The 17,950-nt window shown below is 36.9% G+C and overlaps 1 protein-coding gene across 2 annotated transcripts in view; it reads right to left on the bottom strand.

Moving 5' to 3' along the window:
- Positions 1–3,899: 3,899 nt before the first annotated feature.
- Positions 3,900–17,950, bottom strand: part of LOC100414863 (putative G antigen family E member 3) — a 35,132-nt gene continuing 21,081 nt past the window's right edge. Inside the window, exons 1-5 of one of the 2 annotated variants that reach the window (XM_035288629.3) lie at positions 7,519–7,615; positions 6,518–6,609; positions 6,113–6,206; positions 5,261–5,386; positions 3,902–4,022 (exon numbers count right to left, since the gene is read on the bottom strand). In XM_035288629.3, the coding sequence (XP_035144520.1) occupies positions 4,000–4,022; positions 5,261–5,386; positions 6,113–6,206; positions 6,518–6,601 (327 nt within the window). In that variant the 5' untranslated portion in view covers positions 6,602–6,609; positions 7,519–7,615 and the 3' untranslated portion in view covers positions 3,902–3,999. Of the gene's footprint in view, positions 4,023–5,260; positions 5,387–6,112; positions 6,207–6,517; positions 6,610–7,518; positions 7,616–17,950 lie in introns of those variants that run through there. The other variant, XM_008989370.5, reaches the window with a different exon arrangement.

The raw sequence follows: 17,950 nt of genomic DNA, 5'->3' as shown, positions 1-17,950 counted from the left end.
TTGGAAAGAATAGCAGAAATCAGTTTTCCCTGAGTTTCAGCGTGCCCCAAATTGAACTTAGTTAATTTAAAGCACTCCAACCAAAGTCCGTACAACTTAAGAATCCCTGCTCCCCATGGACTATCTTTTTATCCTTTTAAAAAAATTTAGGTTGTTGTCAAAATTGATGAGGGGGTGGCAGTGCTTACAAGTCTATGGGCAACATGCAACTCCAGTGCTGTGTACATCCTTCCATAGCAGAGGAGGAAAAATGAGTATCCAATATGTTTTAGGAAGTTGCCTTCACTTTGGTATCAACAACGAGCACTCAACTGGTTAAGCTGTATACTTATATTTTAGCTATCAATTATGAAAAAGTAGTTTTAAAGACTCTTAGAAATTAGGTAGCAAATAAAAAAGCATTCAATAAAAGACAACAGTGAAACAATTTTAAAAGTTTTAATAAAGGTGATATAGATTTAGATTAAGAAAATCTCTGGATACTGAGAACAGTGAAAGAGGCAGAAGAAATTATCATAGAAATTATGCAAAGAAATGCCCCTAAACAAAGAAGGGCATGATTATCCAACATAAGTGAAGAGCCTCAGACAAAGGTGTTTTACTGTACACTTTCAGAATACCAAGAATAAATATAAATAGTAAATTCTTAAAATACACACATGCACACACACACACACACACACACGCACACACAAGACAACCAACCCAATAAAATATGTACAAGGCATTTGAGAATATGTATGGATGATAAATGAACACAACAAATGTCTTCAATGACCAGGCATGGTGGCTCACACCTGTAATCCCAGCACTTTGGGAAGCCAAGGTGGGTGGATCACAGGTCAGGAGATTGAGACCATCCTGGCCAACATGGTGAAACCCCATCTCTACTAAAATACAAAAAAATTAGCTGGGTGTGGTGGCTCATGGGGCTCCTGTAGCCCCAGCTATTCGAGAGGCTGAGGTAGGAAAATCGCTTGAACCCGGCAGTCGGAGGTTGCAGTGAGCTGAGATCGCACCACTGCATTCCAGCCTGGGCAACAGAGTGAGACTCCATCACAAAAAAATATGTTCAACATATTGAAATGCAAATTAAAAGCAAGAGGATATACTACTACACAACTACTAGAATGACCAGAATTGAAACAACTGACTATACCAAGTGTTCATGATGGTATGGAACAACTATAGCCCTGATTTACTGCTAGTGGGAATGCAAAGTGGCACAGTCCACTTTTAAAAATGTTTTGCCTGTTTAGCGATGAAGTTCTACAACTGCAAATGAACTCAAGAAAAATAATTTATGGGACAAGGAAAGCAAAGTATACACAGCATGTGAATGTTAATTAAAATATAAAACAGTATTAAGAACGAAAAAATTGTTATTTAGGTTGGTGCAAAAGTGATTGCAGTTTTTGCCATTACTTTTAATAGCAAAAACTGCAATCACTTTTGCACCAACCTAATATAATAAAAGATGCGTGTAAACTGAAAGCGCTGAAAACTGGCTGTTCCACTGGCCAAAGATTTGAACTTGAATAAGATCCTTCAAGTTCACCTTCTCTGATCCTCAGCTACCTCATCTATTAAAAAGAGATAATTGAGTGGAGATAGATATATTTTTTATGGAAAGGGGAATAATGACCAGAGAGATTAAAAGTTATTTACAGAGAAACTATCTAGAGCACACACATCACCCCCTGGAAGAAGCTACTTCCAACAACCACTTTGGTTTACAGGGCCAGCCTCTGTGTTCTGAGCATCCCCTGGCTCATCCCTGTCATTGCTTGTTTTACGTTTGTATTGTCATAATCTTCTGAATGGTTCTTTACTAATTAGACTCTGAGCTCTAAGAGCTCTTACCCTGCATGAACCATTCCTATGTCCTTAGCATCTGTCTAGACTAATGCCCAGAGCCCGATTCCCAGGTTATCAGACAAGTTTTGGGTTTTTGTCTTCATGTTTGTGACATATGCTACTCACTTAACCAAATATGCCATTATTAAACCAGCAATTTGTTTACTGTGAATAATACATTGCAAATCACAGAACTATCTTTCCAAACTTATATTCTCTTAGGCAGGTGTTTCTGGCCTTCATCCCACACTGTCTGGAAGTACCTAGTACTAGCACATTTCCTATCTTTATGTTCATAACAAATCTTGGACATCCTGGTCAGATTGGCCCTCAGTTAAGGGCTGTATTGGCCAATTCACTGATCTTATCCAAAGGGGCTGAAGAACAGACCAGTCCATCAGTGAACATTTTTTGAATCAACATAAGACTGTCTATCTGATTATTTTAGTATTTATGAGTGTAAGGCATAAATGTCACTCAACCTTATGGCAATAAAGAATCAAGAATATAAACCCAGTAATCAACAGATATGGGAAGTCCAATCTAGTTATTTTACTCTCACAATCATTCTTTCCCTTTGACTCTTGATTCTAGGCTACAGTATTCATTGCTTTTGTTGTTTTATGGGCCCCTTGCCTGTGTTCTTCTACTCTTCAACTGCTTTTCTATTTATGTGGCTGTTTCTCAAACTAGAGTGTGGTATCTCTCATGGCAAGTACTTTTCAATTTCAGCATCGCAAACACTTTCTTAACATGGCAGGCATTAATGCATGTGTATCAATTAATATATTCAATTTAAAAAAGAAAAAAGCAATAAGGAAAAAAAGAAAGTTTAAATCAGTTTAACTCAAATTCATCAAAAAAGTTAATTTGATATCCCCTACTTGAAATTCAAAAGCAATATTGTTTGCTAGAAGTATAATTGTAAAGGTTAAAAAATGCAAAAAAGAAAATTTTAATGAAAAATGGAATCTAACTAATGAAACAAATCTATTTATAATGTAATATCTCCTCCATATAGGTTTGCTCACTTACTCATGATAGCAGTGATTTAGATACACATTACAATTCTATTTAGAAATATGGAAGCAGATCAGAATAATTTAAGTACATTTTCCAGCCAGTATATTTCAGGACCAGGATGAAAACCCACAGCTGTTTCATACCGTGGCCAAAAAGAGACAGTACAGATATGACGCAAGAAACTTTACCTCAGCTTATGGACGCCTCACATATTTTGTGGCAAATTGGGATACCTTTAAATTTAGGTTCATTTTTTAATTTGGACCACAGATTTTAAATCTTTTTGGATCAAAGAAATATACTTAAAACTCTGTATGGGGTAAAAATCATTAACATATATAATCCCCTGGCATTCCCTAAGCACTGTGGACACTGAATGAAGTCCTTTGTTGAAGAACTGTTTTATTGGGATGGTAAGATAAAAATGGGAGCTCAGCGATGTAATGTAGAAACGTGTCAATGTAATTTACCACATAAACCAATTAATAAAGAAAAGTCCTGTGATCATCATAGTAGATGCACTACAAGTGTTTGATAAAATTCAACATATACTGAGGATAACTACTTATAGCAAACCAGGAATAGAAATTCCTTACTCTGATAAACTGCACCTACAAGAAAAATACAGTAAACATTATGGTGAAATGTGGAAAATGATCTGTTTCTGATCAGAATCAAGACAAGGATGTCTACAATCACCAATTATATTCAAATTGTACTGGAAAATTCTGTCCACTAACATGAATGAGAAAAGTAAATAAAAGGAATAGTATTAAAAATGGCAAAAAAACTGTTATTATTCAAAGGTTATATGATTGTATATGTTAAAAATCCAAAAGGATCTAGAAGTAAACTTTTGGAATTAATAAACATAGTCAGCAAGGTTGCAGGATAGAAAATCAACTTACCAATATATTATCTCTATATACCATTTCAAACACAGGATTTAAACCTTCAAAATAGATACGATTCTCAAGAGTATTAAAAACCTAGAAATAAATTACAAAACTGTGCAAGAATTCTTTGCAGGAAAATGTAAAATTTTATTAAAAGAATGTCAGCAGTAAAATTTCCAGCATAAGAGCAACATTCTTGGTTTCAGTCCTCATTTGTCTTGGTTTAAACCTCGGATTGCCCTTCACCTATAATACAAATAAAAAATTAGGGCATGTTATTCAGCAGATTTTTATTTAGATGACACTAGAGGTGAACAACTACAGTGTTGATTAGCTAAAATCAGAACCTTAAGGGTGACCCTTAAGCTTACATCCAGTTAGCCTTTAAATAAACTCTGAAAGTAGACTTCCAGGCATATTAGCAATATATTTAATTCATGCCACTTTTTCTAGTACAATAAGGAAACAAAGAGACTATTCGAGTTCAGAATGAATCAAATCAACTGAATCTATTTTTTATGTATAAGTAGAAAGCAAAAACATGCATACACTTTCAGTAAAAATTCAACTAAACAAAAACCTAAGAAAAAAAGAATTTTTTAAAAGTACCATTTAAATATTTTGATATGAAATAACACTCCGAATATAGAATATGCCTAGAACTGCCTAAGTGAAGTAAACAGAAAAGTCAGTATTACATTTGTTTTGTGTCTCTTGTGGAAAAGTGTAGAAATGTTACTTTGGACTAGTTTACCCATTATACAGCTGCTTTAGGTAGGGTAACCATTTGTCACTATTTTCACTGGTACTTTTGCGTCTTGACATGCTTGAAAGCATTTCAGTTTATTCAGTAAACTAAATACCCATGCTAGCTTCAAGCCATTACCATCACAGTTAATATCACAATATAAACTGATGATTATTATAAACATGTTATGTATTTGTTAAAAACAGGCCTTTATCAAAATATCTGAAAACTATTGGCTGTTGGTTGAATGACTTACATTCGAAAGTCAGAAAACATTTTCATATCTTTCTTTTAAAAATGACACATAAAATCATATATATTTATCATGCACAACATGATACATTAAATATATATATATTGTGAAATGGCTAATTAATATGTGCATTACTTCACATAGCTGTGAAGACACTTGAAATCTACTCTCTTAGCATGTTTCATATCTTTCATATTGTAATTCAATTAGCTTTGTCCCAATTTTTCCCTATCTCTTGAACTCCTGGCCTCAAGTGAACCTTCTGCCTCGGCCTCCCAAAGTTCTGGGATTAAAAGCGTGAGCCACCACACTTGACCCTCTATCTCTGATAGTGTGTAAGGCAACCATTTGGGGTCTGAGCTATCTTCAAAGACTCGTTATATGTGAAGCATGATATTAAAATAGCAGTAATTTTACCTGTGTCTTGCAAAATATACTGTGAAAATAGAAATCCTATAATTTGCATCTTAATGAATAACATACCTTCTTCCAACACAGTAGTGAGATCAAAAGTGGGCAGAAACCCCTCTCTGACATCTGGACCATCTCCAGGCTCATCCTCTATCTTAAGCAGAGCTAGCTCCTGTTGAAGAGCTTCCATATCAAGCTCTTAAAGATAAAAAGATCATCAATTTACAAATTAAAATGTGAACTATGAACGAGGAAATGATAATATTTGTTCCTTCATCATTGTGAAATAAAAACCTGTAGGCTAATTTTTTCAGGAGTCTGTTGCCAAAAAACAGGAAAGCAGAGATTTTCAAAGATTGCCCTTTCCTTTCCCAAAGTTGGCCTTAGACACCTTATTCATCCCTTTTGTACTCATTATACTTAGCACATTAAATCAGTGATTTCTTTGAGTCAGTCTTACTAGACTACTAGTTTTATGCAGAAATTTAGCACTGGCATCTCCAGCACTTAGTCTATTATGTGGCATGAGGAAGTATTAATAAATGTGTGAAAAAAGTATCTTTAAAAATACATGAGCTGGCAGCAAATGGCAGACTAGGAAGCTGCAAGCTGCCATTCTTCCACAGAAACATTAAAAAAAAAGGCAGAAACTGGTGGAGGAAAACCATACAGGAGCTGTGGAAAATACTCAGAGTTTTATGGCAACCATGCAAATATCCAATCAATAAAAAGCCCCTGTCAAAACGGTAGAAAAGTTTTGTGGTTTGTATGCATCCTTGTCCCACTCCTCCCCATAGCAGCAGTAGGAAATGTTTAAGATTCCTTCCCAATGCTTTCTTTCCTCCTGTTACGGGTATGTCATAAAATATAATACATAAGTACACCTCCACCACCCATAATCATTATTCTTCACTCTCCCTTTACCTTGAACAGCAGGTGCTCCTTTACTTTTGATCTCCTCACCCTGATTTTCAGTTGGCGGCTCCACTTGACGTTTTTCCTCAGTGGGCTGCTGGACCTAAGGGTATAAGTTTGTATGCAAATAAAAAGTCAGTAATATTAATACACACAATGCATAGGTGCATAATAAGTCAATCATAAGTCTAATGACATTTTCCACTATATATACATATGTATACATAGTGAAATATCCACATCCATACAGGCAACACCAGAATATAATACTCCTGAACCAAAGTTTCCTTCATGAGATGCCATTAATATTTTTTATCAGCATGGAAGATGTGTATCAGTTCATGTACACTAGCTCAGAAATATTTTTAAAACTCCATTGTGTTAATAGAAAACATCAAATGTTGAAGGACTCACAATCGCAGGTCCAACCAGCTGGGAAGACTCTTCGTCATTTCCTCTTTCTGAGGATTGGGGTCTTGTTCTCACATGCTCACTCATAGTTCCCACTGAAAATAGAATATTGTTATATGAAAAATGTGTGTAACAACTTAGCTATATATATATGAACATTCCATAGCAAAATAATGATTTGTACTTTTTTAATTTTGAAAGTATTTTCAAAATGAGTCACAGGGCAATGATAAGCACGCATGCTTTCCAATCAAAATAGTACAGATTTGTTTATATCATAGTGAAACAAGCATAGAAATCACCTTATGCCATAGTAAAAAGAAAGGGGCCTTTTAAAATTTTAAGAGTTTTGGTTTCACAATTAGACTCGCCATCATGAACACGTTTATGAAAATATGGGCCAAGAACTGAAACTGAAGTGACTACTGCTTTCGCCCAACTCTGACTTACTAGGCTCATTTCTCCTCCACATGCCAACCCCCGTCTCCCAAAAAATCGTGGTTTGTTGGAATGCACAGCTTCGCCCATTCTTTCCCATGATGTCCATGGCGGAGGTGAGAAGTTGCGACACAGTGAAGGTCATGCTCCTCACAGGACACCTCTGCCAGGCACTCTACAGACCTCAGGGCAACAGTCACCAGCCCACAGCATTCCCAGTTCCCAGGCCCCTTCCTTACCACCCACAACGTCCCTACCGAGGAGTCTGGAAACTGTCCTCCCTCAGAGAGTTCCAGGAGTTTTCGGGACTCAATCACCTCTAACAGCATTCTCAACACTCGCCCCATCTTCACGTGTCTCTCTCCTCCGCCGTTCACCTTCCTCCCTCATCCTAGCCCAGCAACAAGGCCCATGGCGGGGTCACGACCTGAGAGGAGCCAGATGACTGCCAAGAGGCACGTTTCCTTCAAAAACCACGAACTGTGCCACAGGACCTGTCCGAAGCTCTCTGGCTCCTGACATTCACTCACAACTAAATTCCCTGAAAGACCGATCTGTGGACCTACCTGCTGAGTCTCAGTCAGTAAGAAAGAATGAAGATGGCAGAAAGAATGAAGACAAGACGTTTCCTTACAGAACTCTGCGCGGACAAAGCTGGGCGACAAGGCGCAAGCGCAGCAACAGACATGCGTAGCAACAGACACGCACAGCAACAGGTCTGTGCAGCATGCGCACTGAGTGAGGCATTCGCCAAGGGACTGAAGTTTTCCTGCCTCCGTGGAGAACCTAAACCACAAGCTCTCCTGACAATGAAAATGAACTTGCAAAGAAAGCACTTTTCTTTTCCCCCACCCAACCTTTCTTTCACTTCCAATGGCTTTGGAGAATATGAGCCCCAGGTTACTCTCAGGGAAGAATGTGTTTCAGAAAAACTCACCATGATAGAAATAAATATTACATATTTTAATACCTATTTTACATATGCTCTCATAAATCATTTTCTTGCCTCCTTCATGAGTTTGCTGTCATGCTTGCAATGATCTTACCCACTCCAATACAATAAAAGATTCATAGTTTTTTGTTACATTATTGTATCTTCAAAATCATGGATCTAACTGGACAACGTTAAAGTGGTAGAGAATCACCATTATTTGTGGAATCCCTGTTTCACCCACTGTTTTGAAATGGCTCTTTTATCATCTCCTACATCCCCACTGAATTTGTATGTAACTGTCTTTTAATTATTTTCATTGAGTTATTTATACCTGTACCACTACTGTACCATTTTAATCACTATTGATTAATTATATTAGAAATGTGACATAATGCTAGCCCTCCCTCATTGCTTTCTCCTTTTCTAACTATTCTAACACTTTTGTCTTTCAGATGAACTTTGGAATAATTTGATCAGGTGCTAAAATATTCTTGTTGATATACTAATTATTATTTTTAAATTACATCTTAACTGAGGGAAAATAACTGTCTTTTTATTTTAGAATCTCTCTATCCAAGAAACAGCCACTCCTCAATTCCTCAAGTCTTTTTATGTATCCCTCTCAATGATTTTATTTGCTTCATATTAGTTCTTCACATTCAAATTAAATTTATTCTTGGGCATTTTTATTGTTCTCTTCCATTGCGGACAGATGTTTTCTTTCACTCCACTATGTTTTTCAGAGAAGTCAAACAATCTCTGTTTGCAAACAATATGATTCTATACCTAGAAAATTCCAGACTCTCTGCCCAAAAGCTCCTTGATCTAATAACTTCAGGAAATTTCAGGATCCAAAATTAATGTGCAAAATCCAGGAGCATTTCTATACACCAATAACCTTCAAGTTCAGAGCCAAGCTCAGAAACACGATCCCATTCACAATTGCCACAAAGAGAATAAAATACCTAGAAATGCAGCTAACTAGGGAGGACAAAAGTCTCTACTATGAGAACTACAAAACACTGCTCAAATAACTCGGAGATGATACAAACAAATGGAAAAACATTCCATGCTCATGAACAAGAAGAAGCAATGTTGTCAAAATGGCCAAATTGACCAAAGCAATTTATAGATTCAATGATATTCCTATTCAACTACCAATGACATTCTTCACAGAATTAGAAAAAAAAAACTACTTTAAAATTCATATATAGAACCAAAAAAGAGCCCGAATAGGCAAGGCAATCCCAAACAAAAAGAATGAAGCCGGAGGCATCATGTTACCTGACCTCAAACTGTACTAGGAGGTCATGGTACCCAAAACAGCATGATACTGGTACCAAAATAGACATATCACTCAATGAAGTAGAATACACAGCCCACAAATAATGCTCCACAACTCACACCTATTACCATCTGATCTTCAACAAAGTTGACAAAAACAAGCAATATAAAAATGGTGCCGGGATAACTGGCTAGCTATATGCAAAAGATTGAAACTGGACCACTTCTTATACAAAAATTAACTAAAGAGGGATTAAGAACTTAAATGTAAAACCTAAAACTATAAAAATCCTGGAAGACGACCTAGACAATGTCATTCCGGACATAGGAATGGGCAAAGATTTCATAACAAAGATGCCAAAAGCCATTGCAACAAAAGCCAAAATTGGCAAATGGGATTTAATTAAACTAAAAAGCGTCTTCACAGTAAGGAGACTATCCAGAATGAACACACAACACACAGAATGGGAGAATATTTTTGCAAACTATGCATCTTTCTAAGGTCTAGCATCCAGCAACTATTAGGAACTTAAACAAATTTACAAAAACAGAAAAAAAAAAAAAACAGGCGCAATGCCTCACAACTGTAATCCCTGCACTTTGGGAGGCTGAGGTAGGCAGATCACTTGAGGCCAGGAGTTCAAGACCACCCTGGCCAACATGGTAAAACCCTGTCTCTACCAAAAATACAAAAATTAGCTGGGCATTGTGGTGCATGCCTGTAATCCCAGCTACTAGGTTGGCTGAGGCCAGAGAATCACTTGAACTTGTGAGGCAGGGGTTGCAGTGAGTGGAGATCACGCCACTGCACTCCAGCCTGGGCAACAGACTGAGACTCTGTCTAAAGCAAAACAAAACAAAACAAAGCAAAACAAAAACAATACCATTAAAAAGTGGACTAAGGACATGAATAGACACTTTCGAAAGAAGACATGGATGCAGCAAACAAGCATATGAAATAAAGCTCAACGTCTCTGTTCATTACAGAAATGCGATTCAAACCACAATGAGATATCATCTCTTACCAGTCAGAATGGCTATCACTAAAAAGTAAAAAATAATAATAATAATAATAATAATAACATGCTGGTGATGTTGTGGAGAAAAAGAAACACTTATTTACTGTTGGCGGAAGTGTAAATTAGTTCAACAACCATGGGAAACAGTGTGGTGATTCCCCAAAGACCTAAAAACCGAACTAACATTCAATCGAGCAATCCCATTACTGGGTATATAGCCAAAGGAATATAAATTGTTCTATGATAAAGAGACATGCATGCGTATGTTCTCTGCAGCACTGTTCACAATACCAAAAACATGGAATAACCTAAAAGACCATCAATGGTAGACTGAAGAAAACGCAGTGCATATATACCATGTAATAGTATGCAGTCATAAAAAACGAATGACATTATCTCCGTTGCTGGAACATGGATGGAGCTGGAGGTCATTATAGTTAGTAAAGTAATGTAAAAACAGAAAACTAAATACTGAATGTTCTCACTTAAAAGTGGGAGCTAAAAGTTAGAAAAAAATGGACACACAGAGGAGAACAACAGACACTGAGGCCTACCAAAGAGTGGGGGTTAGGACGAGGGAGAGGATCAGGAAAAATAGTTCATGAGTACCAGGCTTAATACCTGGAAAACACAATAATCTGTACAACAAACCCTCAGGACACAAGTTCACCTGTAAAACAAATCTGCACCACATGTACTCCTGAACTTAATATAAAAGATTTTTTAAAAAATAAAGAAAAATGGATTTCAAAACAAAAACTTTGAGAGGAGACAAAAATGTCACTATATAATAATAAAGGGGTCAATTCATCAAAAGCCTATAACAATTTTGAATATATATGCACTCAACACTGGAGCACCCAGATATACAAACCAAATACTATTATAGAGAGAGATAGGCCCCAATGCAATAATAGACGGACATTTCAGCACCCCACATTCAGCACTGGACAGATCTTCCAGACAGAAACTCAACAACAACAACAACAAAACAGACTTAATCTGCACTATAAACCAAATGGAGCTAATAGATATTTACAGAACATTTCACCTAATGGCTAGAGAATATACATTCCTTTCCTCAGCACATGGATTGGTCTCAAGGACAAACCATATGTTAGGTCATAAAAAAATTCAACAAAAATAAAATAATATCAAACATCTTGTCAGACCACAGTGGAATAAAACTAAAAATTAATAACAAGAGGAATTCTGGAAACTATACAAATACATGGAAAGTGAACAAGCTGTTCCTAAATGATTAAGGGGTGGATGAAGAAGCTAAGAAGGAAATTGAAAAATTTCTTGAAACAAATGATAATGGAAACACTACATACCAAAACCTATGGGATACAGCAAAAGCAGTACTAAGAAAGAAGTTTATAGCTATAAGTGCCTACATCAAAAAAGGTAAAAACTTCAAATAAACAGTCTAATGATGCATCTTAAACAGCTTCAAAGAAAGGGCAAACCAAACCAAAAATTAGTAAAAGAAATAATAAAGATCAGAGCAGAAATAAATGAAATCGAAATAAAAAAAAAACCTACGAAAGAGTAATAAAACAAAACGTTGCTTTGTAATAAGTTAACCAAATTTGACAAACCATTAGCCAGACTAAAAAAAAAGAGAGAGAGAGAGAGAAAACCCAAATAAATAAAAGCAGAAATGAAAAAGGATTTGGGAGGCTGAGGCAGGAAGATCACTTGAAGCCAGGAGCTCAAGACCAGCCTGGCCAACATGGCGAAATCCCATCTTTACTAAAAATACAAAAATTAGCCAAGCATGGTGGTAGGCATCTGTAGTTCCAGCTAGTAGGGTGGCTGAGGCAAGAGAATTGCTTGAACACAGGAGGTGGAGGTTCTAGTGAGGTGAGATTACACCATTGCACTCCAGTGTGGGCGACAGAGCAAGATTCTGTCTCAAAAGAAAAACCAAAAAATAGAAAAGAAATGAAAAAGGAGACATTACAAAACTTATGGTGCAGAAATTCAGAGGATCATTACTGGCTCCTATGAGCAACTATATGCCCATAAAATTGGAAATCTAAATACATACAACCTCTCAAGATTGAACCAGAAAGAAATCAGTAACCTGATCAGACCAATAACAAGTTACAGGATCGAAGCCATAATAAAAGGTCTTCCAATAAAGAAAACCCAGGACCTGATGGCTTCACTGCTGAATTATACCCAATATTTAAAAAACTAATGCCAATCCTACTCAAACTATTTTGAAAAATGGAGGTGGAGGGAATATTTCCAAACTCATTCTATGAGGCCAGTATTACCCTGATACCAAAATCAGACAAAGACACATCAAAAAAAGAAAACTACAGGCCAAAATCATTGATGAATATTGATGCAGAAATCCTCAACAGAATACTAGCAAATCAAATTCAACAATACATTAGAAAGAATATTCATCATGACCAAGTGAGATTTATCCCTGGGATGCAAGGATGTTTCAACGTATGCACATTAATTTATGTGATAAATCATATCAACAGAATGAAGGGCAAAAGCCATACAATCATTTCAATTGATGCTGAAAAAGCATTTAATAAAACTCCTTATGTCATCATGATACAAACCCTGAAAACACCAAGGATAGAAAGAAGATCCTTCAATGTAATAAAAGCTATATACCACAGACCCACAGCTAGTACTGAAGTGGCCTGGTTGCCTCAAGTAACAGCCAGAGTTCTTGGTCTAACGACCAAGGAAATCAAGGACACGGACCCACCAAGAGTGAGGTTTAGAGCAGAAATTTAATAGGAGAAAGAAAGATAACAGCTCTCTGCTACAGAGAGGGATCCCGGAAAAAGCATTGCCATCCTGCAGTGAAATACAGGGGTTGTTATTGATGAGCTAGTGGGGAGGAAGTATCTGATCCACATAGGGTACAATTAGTTAGGACCAGGTGTGTCATCTGCATGGGTGGTGAATCACTGGCAGCCTCTACCCTAATCTTTTATTATGCAGGCGGGTCCTCAGCCTGAGCCACTCCGTGTTGCTCATTTCTTTCTTACTATGCATGTGCTAAAAAGGGGGAGGTAGAATCCCCATGGTGGAGATGCCTGACCCTACGTGGCCTTTTCTATCTGTGCAGCTCCTTGCATCCCCCTATGAAAGCTTCCAGCTTCCTTATCTATGTTTGACCTTCAATCTTCCAGGCTGCTTTTGTTAGAAAAGAAGTGATTTATGGAGCTGCTTTTATTTAGAAGGGAAGTACTTCCTAGGATTTTTGCCCTCACTATCTACCAAAATAGTTACTTTCTGAATGAGGAAAAACTGATATCCTTTCCTCTAAGTTCTGGAACATGACAAGGACTCCCTCTGTCACTGCTGTTATTTAACATAGTACTGAAAGTCCTAGCTAGAGCAATCAGAGGAGAAAGATATAAAACGCATCCAAGTTAAAAAGGAAAGAGTAAAATTATCCTTGTTTGCAGATTATACTCTCTTATAAGCCTAAAGACTACACAAGAAAACTCTTTCTTTTTTCTGAGACTGAGTGTCACTCTGGCACCCAGGCTGGAGTGCAGTGGTGCAACATCGGCTCACTGCAACCTCCACCTCCTCGGTTCAAGCTATTCTCCTGCCTCAGCCTTCTGAGTAGCTGGGATCACAGGTGCCCACCACCACACATGGCTAATTTTTTGTATTTTTAAAAGAGATGACTTTTCACCATGTTAGCCAGGATGGTCTCAATCTCCTGATCCACCTGCCTTGGGCTCCCAAAGTGCTGAGATTACAGTCATGAGCCCAGCCAAGAAAACTCTTAAAACTCATTTTTTTTAATTCAGTAAACTCAACATACGAAACTCAACATACGAAAATTAGTAGCACTTTTATATACCAAAAGTGAACAAGGTGAAAAAGAAAAAAAAAAAAAGTAATCCCATTTACAATAGCCACACATAAAATTAAATACCTATGAATTAGCTTAATAAAATAAGTGATAGAGCTCTATAATGAAAACTATAAAACACTGATGAAGGGAACTGAAGAGGATACCACAAAATGGAATAATATTTTATATTCATCAATTGGAAAAATCAATATTGTTAACATGTACATACTACTTAAAGCAATCTACAGATTCAGTACAATCCCTATCAAACTACCAATGACATTCTTCACAAAAATAGAAAAAAAAATTCTAAAATTTATATGAATAAATTTTTTTGTTGTTGTTGTTTTGGAGATGGAGTTGGGCTCTTGTTGCCCAGGCTGGTATGCAATGGCACGATCTCAGCTCACCGCAACCTCCACCTCTGGGGTTCAAACAATTCTCCTGCCTCAGCCTCCCAAGTAGTTGGGATTACAGGCATGCGCCACCATGCCTGGCTAATTTTTTGTATTTTTAGTAGAGACGGGGTTTCACCATGTTGGCCAGGCTGGCCTCCATCTCCTGATCTCATGATCTACCCACCTTGGCCTCCCAAAGTGCTGGGATTACAGGTGTGAGCCACTGCACCTGGCCGAGGATAAAATTTATATGGATAAAAGACCCAGAATAGCCAAAGCTATCTTGAGCAAAAAGAGCAAAACTGGAGGAATCACATTACCTGACTTCAAATTATATTACAGAACTACAGTAACCAAAACAGCATGATACTGGCATAAACACACACATATAGACCAATAGAACAAAATAGAGAACCCAGAAAAAAATCCACACACCAGGCCAAGCGTGGTGGCTTATGCCTGTAATCCCAGCACTTTGGGAGGCCGAGATGGGCTCATCACCTGAGGTCGGGAGTTCGAGACCAGCCTGACCAACATGGAGAAACCCTATCTCTACTAAAAATAATAATAATAATACAAAATTAGTTGAGTGTGGTGGTGCATTCCTGTAATCCCAGCTATATGGGAGACTGAGGCAGGAGAATTATTTGAACCTGGGAGGCAGATGTTGCAGTGATCTGAGATCATGCCATTGCACTCTAACCTGGGCAACAAGAGCAAAACTCTGTCTCAAAAAAAAAATCCACACACCTACCATGAACTCACTTTTTACAAAAGTGCCAAGAACATACACTGGGGAAAAGAGATTCTCTTCAATAAACTGTGCTGGGAAAACTGGATAGCCATCATAGAAGAATGAAACTAGACCATAAGCTCTGGCTACATACAAAAATCAAATCAAAATGCATTAAAGACTTGAATGTAGGACTGAAAACTATGAAACTGCTACAAGAAACATTGCAGAAAATCTCTAGGACATTGGTTTGGGCAAAGACTTCCTGAGCAATACTGCATAGGCCAGGCAACCAAAGCAAATATGGGCCAATGTGATCACATCAAGCTTCTGCACAGCAAAGGATACAGTCAACAAAGTAAAGAGACAACCCACAGACTGGGAGATGTTTGCATCCTCTGACAAAGGATTTCTAACCATAATATACAGGAGCCCAAATAACTGTATAGGAATAAATCTAATAATTCAATTAAAAATAGGCAAAAGATTTGAGTAGACATTTCTCAAAAGAAGATGTAGAAATGGCAAACAGGCATATGAAAATGGATCATCAGATAAATGATGGATCATCAGATAAATGTAAATCAAAACTACAATAAGATATCATCTCACCCCAGTTAAAATTGCTAATATCCAAAAGAAAGGCAATAACAAATGCTGGTGAGGATGTAGAGAAAAGGGAGCCCTTGTACGCTGTTGGTGGGAATGTAAATTAGTACAACTACTATGGAGAACAGTTTGGAGGTTTTTCAAAAGACTAAAAATGGAGTTAACATATGATCCAGCAATCCCACTGCTTGGTATATACCCAAGAGAAAGGAAATCAGTATATGGAAGAGATATCTGCATTCCTACGTTTGTTGCAGTACTGTTTATAATAGCTCAGATTTAGAAGCAACCTAAGTGTCCTTCAACAGAAGAATGGATAAAGAAATTGTGGTACATATACATAATGGGGTACTATCAGTCATAAAAAATAATGAGATTCACTCATTTGCTACAACATGGATGGAACTGGTCATTATGTTACGTAAAATAAGCCAGTCACAGAAAGACAAATATTGTAGGTTCTCACTTATTTGTGGAATCTAAAAATTAAAACAATTGAACTCATCAACATAGAGAGTAGAAGGATGGATACCAGAGTCTGAGAAGTGTAGTAGTGGGGGGGCTGGGGGTAGGTGAGAATAGTTAGTAGGTACAAAAAATCTAGAAAAAAAGAATACTATTTTATATCACACTAGGGTGACTATAGTCAAGAATAATTGTATATTCTAAAACAAATAATGTTTTTATATTAAAATACAAAGAATAAGTGCTTGAGGGGATGGATACCTCATTCTCCATGATGTGCTTATTTCACATTGCATGCCAGTATCAAAACATCTCATGTACCTTGTAAATAGATACACCTACTTTGTACTTACAAACATTTAAAATAAAAATAGATTTTCAAAAATTCAGTGTATGTTGCATCAAGTTGGTCTGCATGGTTATTCAGGTTCTGGAATCCAAATTATAAAATACCAAAACAGTGAGTAGATTGCTTTAAATTAATGGTCTGTCCTAAAACATAAGAAAAGTTCCAGTGGAGGTAAGTACTTATGAGCAATGAGTGTAACATGGAAAAAATGATATAATTAGAGTGAATTACTAAACCAAACCTAAAACTAGGCATAGAGCAGAAGTGCTGTCATAGTCTGACAGGTTGAACACTGTCGTAGGAACCAGAGGCTCCTTATTCACAGTGGTAAACATAGGCTTTTTGTAGCTTCTGCCCTTAGTTGAGCTACTTCAAATGCCAGTGCCTGTGTGAACACACTCCCTTGTGTGATTGTATGAATACCGTTTTCATACCTGCTGCATAGGAGTTACAGCACATACAAAGTATGTTGGCATTCAGATGTGTATCTTTATTTTTCTGATACATAGTGGATTATATTGAATACCTAGCTCTTAGTAGAATCCTCTGACAGGCATTTAACACAAATCATAACATTCTGCTGACGGGACAATTCTGCAGAGTCAATATCCTTACGACATAATTTGCAACACTGTGTTTTTAGTGACTCATACTACTTTTGTCTCAAAATAAATTATAAAGCTAACTTAACATGGGTTGGAAAGCACCCTTGTGACTTCATCAGAGAAAATTAGACTTAAAATTTACATCCATCTATGCATGCAAGAAGTCATGACACCACCCATCCATCAATTCAAGAGATATGATTTGAGATCCTCCATAGGTCATAAACTGAAATATAGTTCACATACCTTTAAAAGAATACAAAATTACAGTTAGATAGGGAGAATAAGTTTATGAGACCTTGAAAAATGCTGAGTGGATGTTAAGTGTTCTCACCACAAAACGATAACTATGTGAGGTAATGCAATGTTAATTAGCTATATTTAACCATTCCAAAACACATATATATTTCAAACTATCATGTTGTGCACAATAAATACATACAATTTTATCTGTTAATTTAAATACAATAAATACATTTGAAAAAAAAAGTGTTCAGCATTAGGGCAAGGGAGTCTCTGAAGGAACCTTCTTCCTAATTTTGAAACTCTGGTCCTCTCTAGCCTTCTCTGAGCCCAGTTACTTCCTTTGGATGTTCTTTGACATATTTATGTCCAGCTCAGACATAAAAGCTCTTATAAAAACCATGGGTTTTATGCATCTTTTTAGATGGTGTAACACTGAGGTTCTCCCCACTAGCCAAGGGCAAATTGCTACAAAATACCCAAATGACCAAAGTGCTACTTATCCA

Source organism: Callithrix jacchus, chromosome X (assembly GCF_049354715.1).
Source record: "Callithrix jacchus isolate 240 chromosome X, calJac240_pri, whole genome shotgun sequence".
NCBI lineage: Eukaryota > Metazoa > Chordata > Mammalia > Primates > Cebidae > Callithrix > Callithrix jacchus.
The sequence above is the reverse complement of the archived record's forward strand: the minus strand, read 5'-3'. Positions and strand labels throughout refer to the sequence as shown.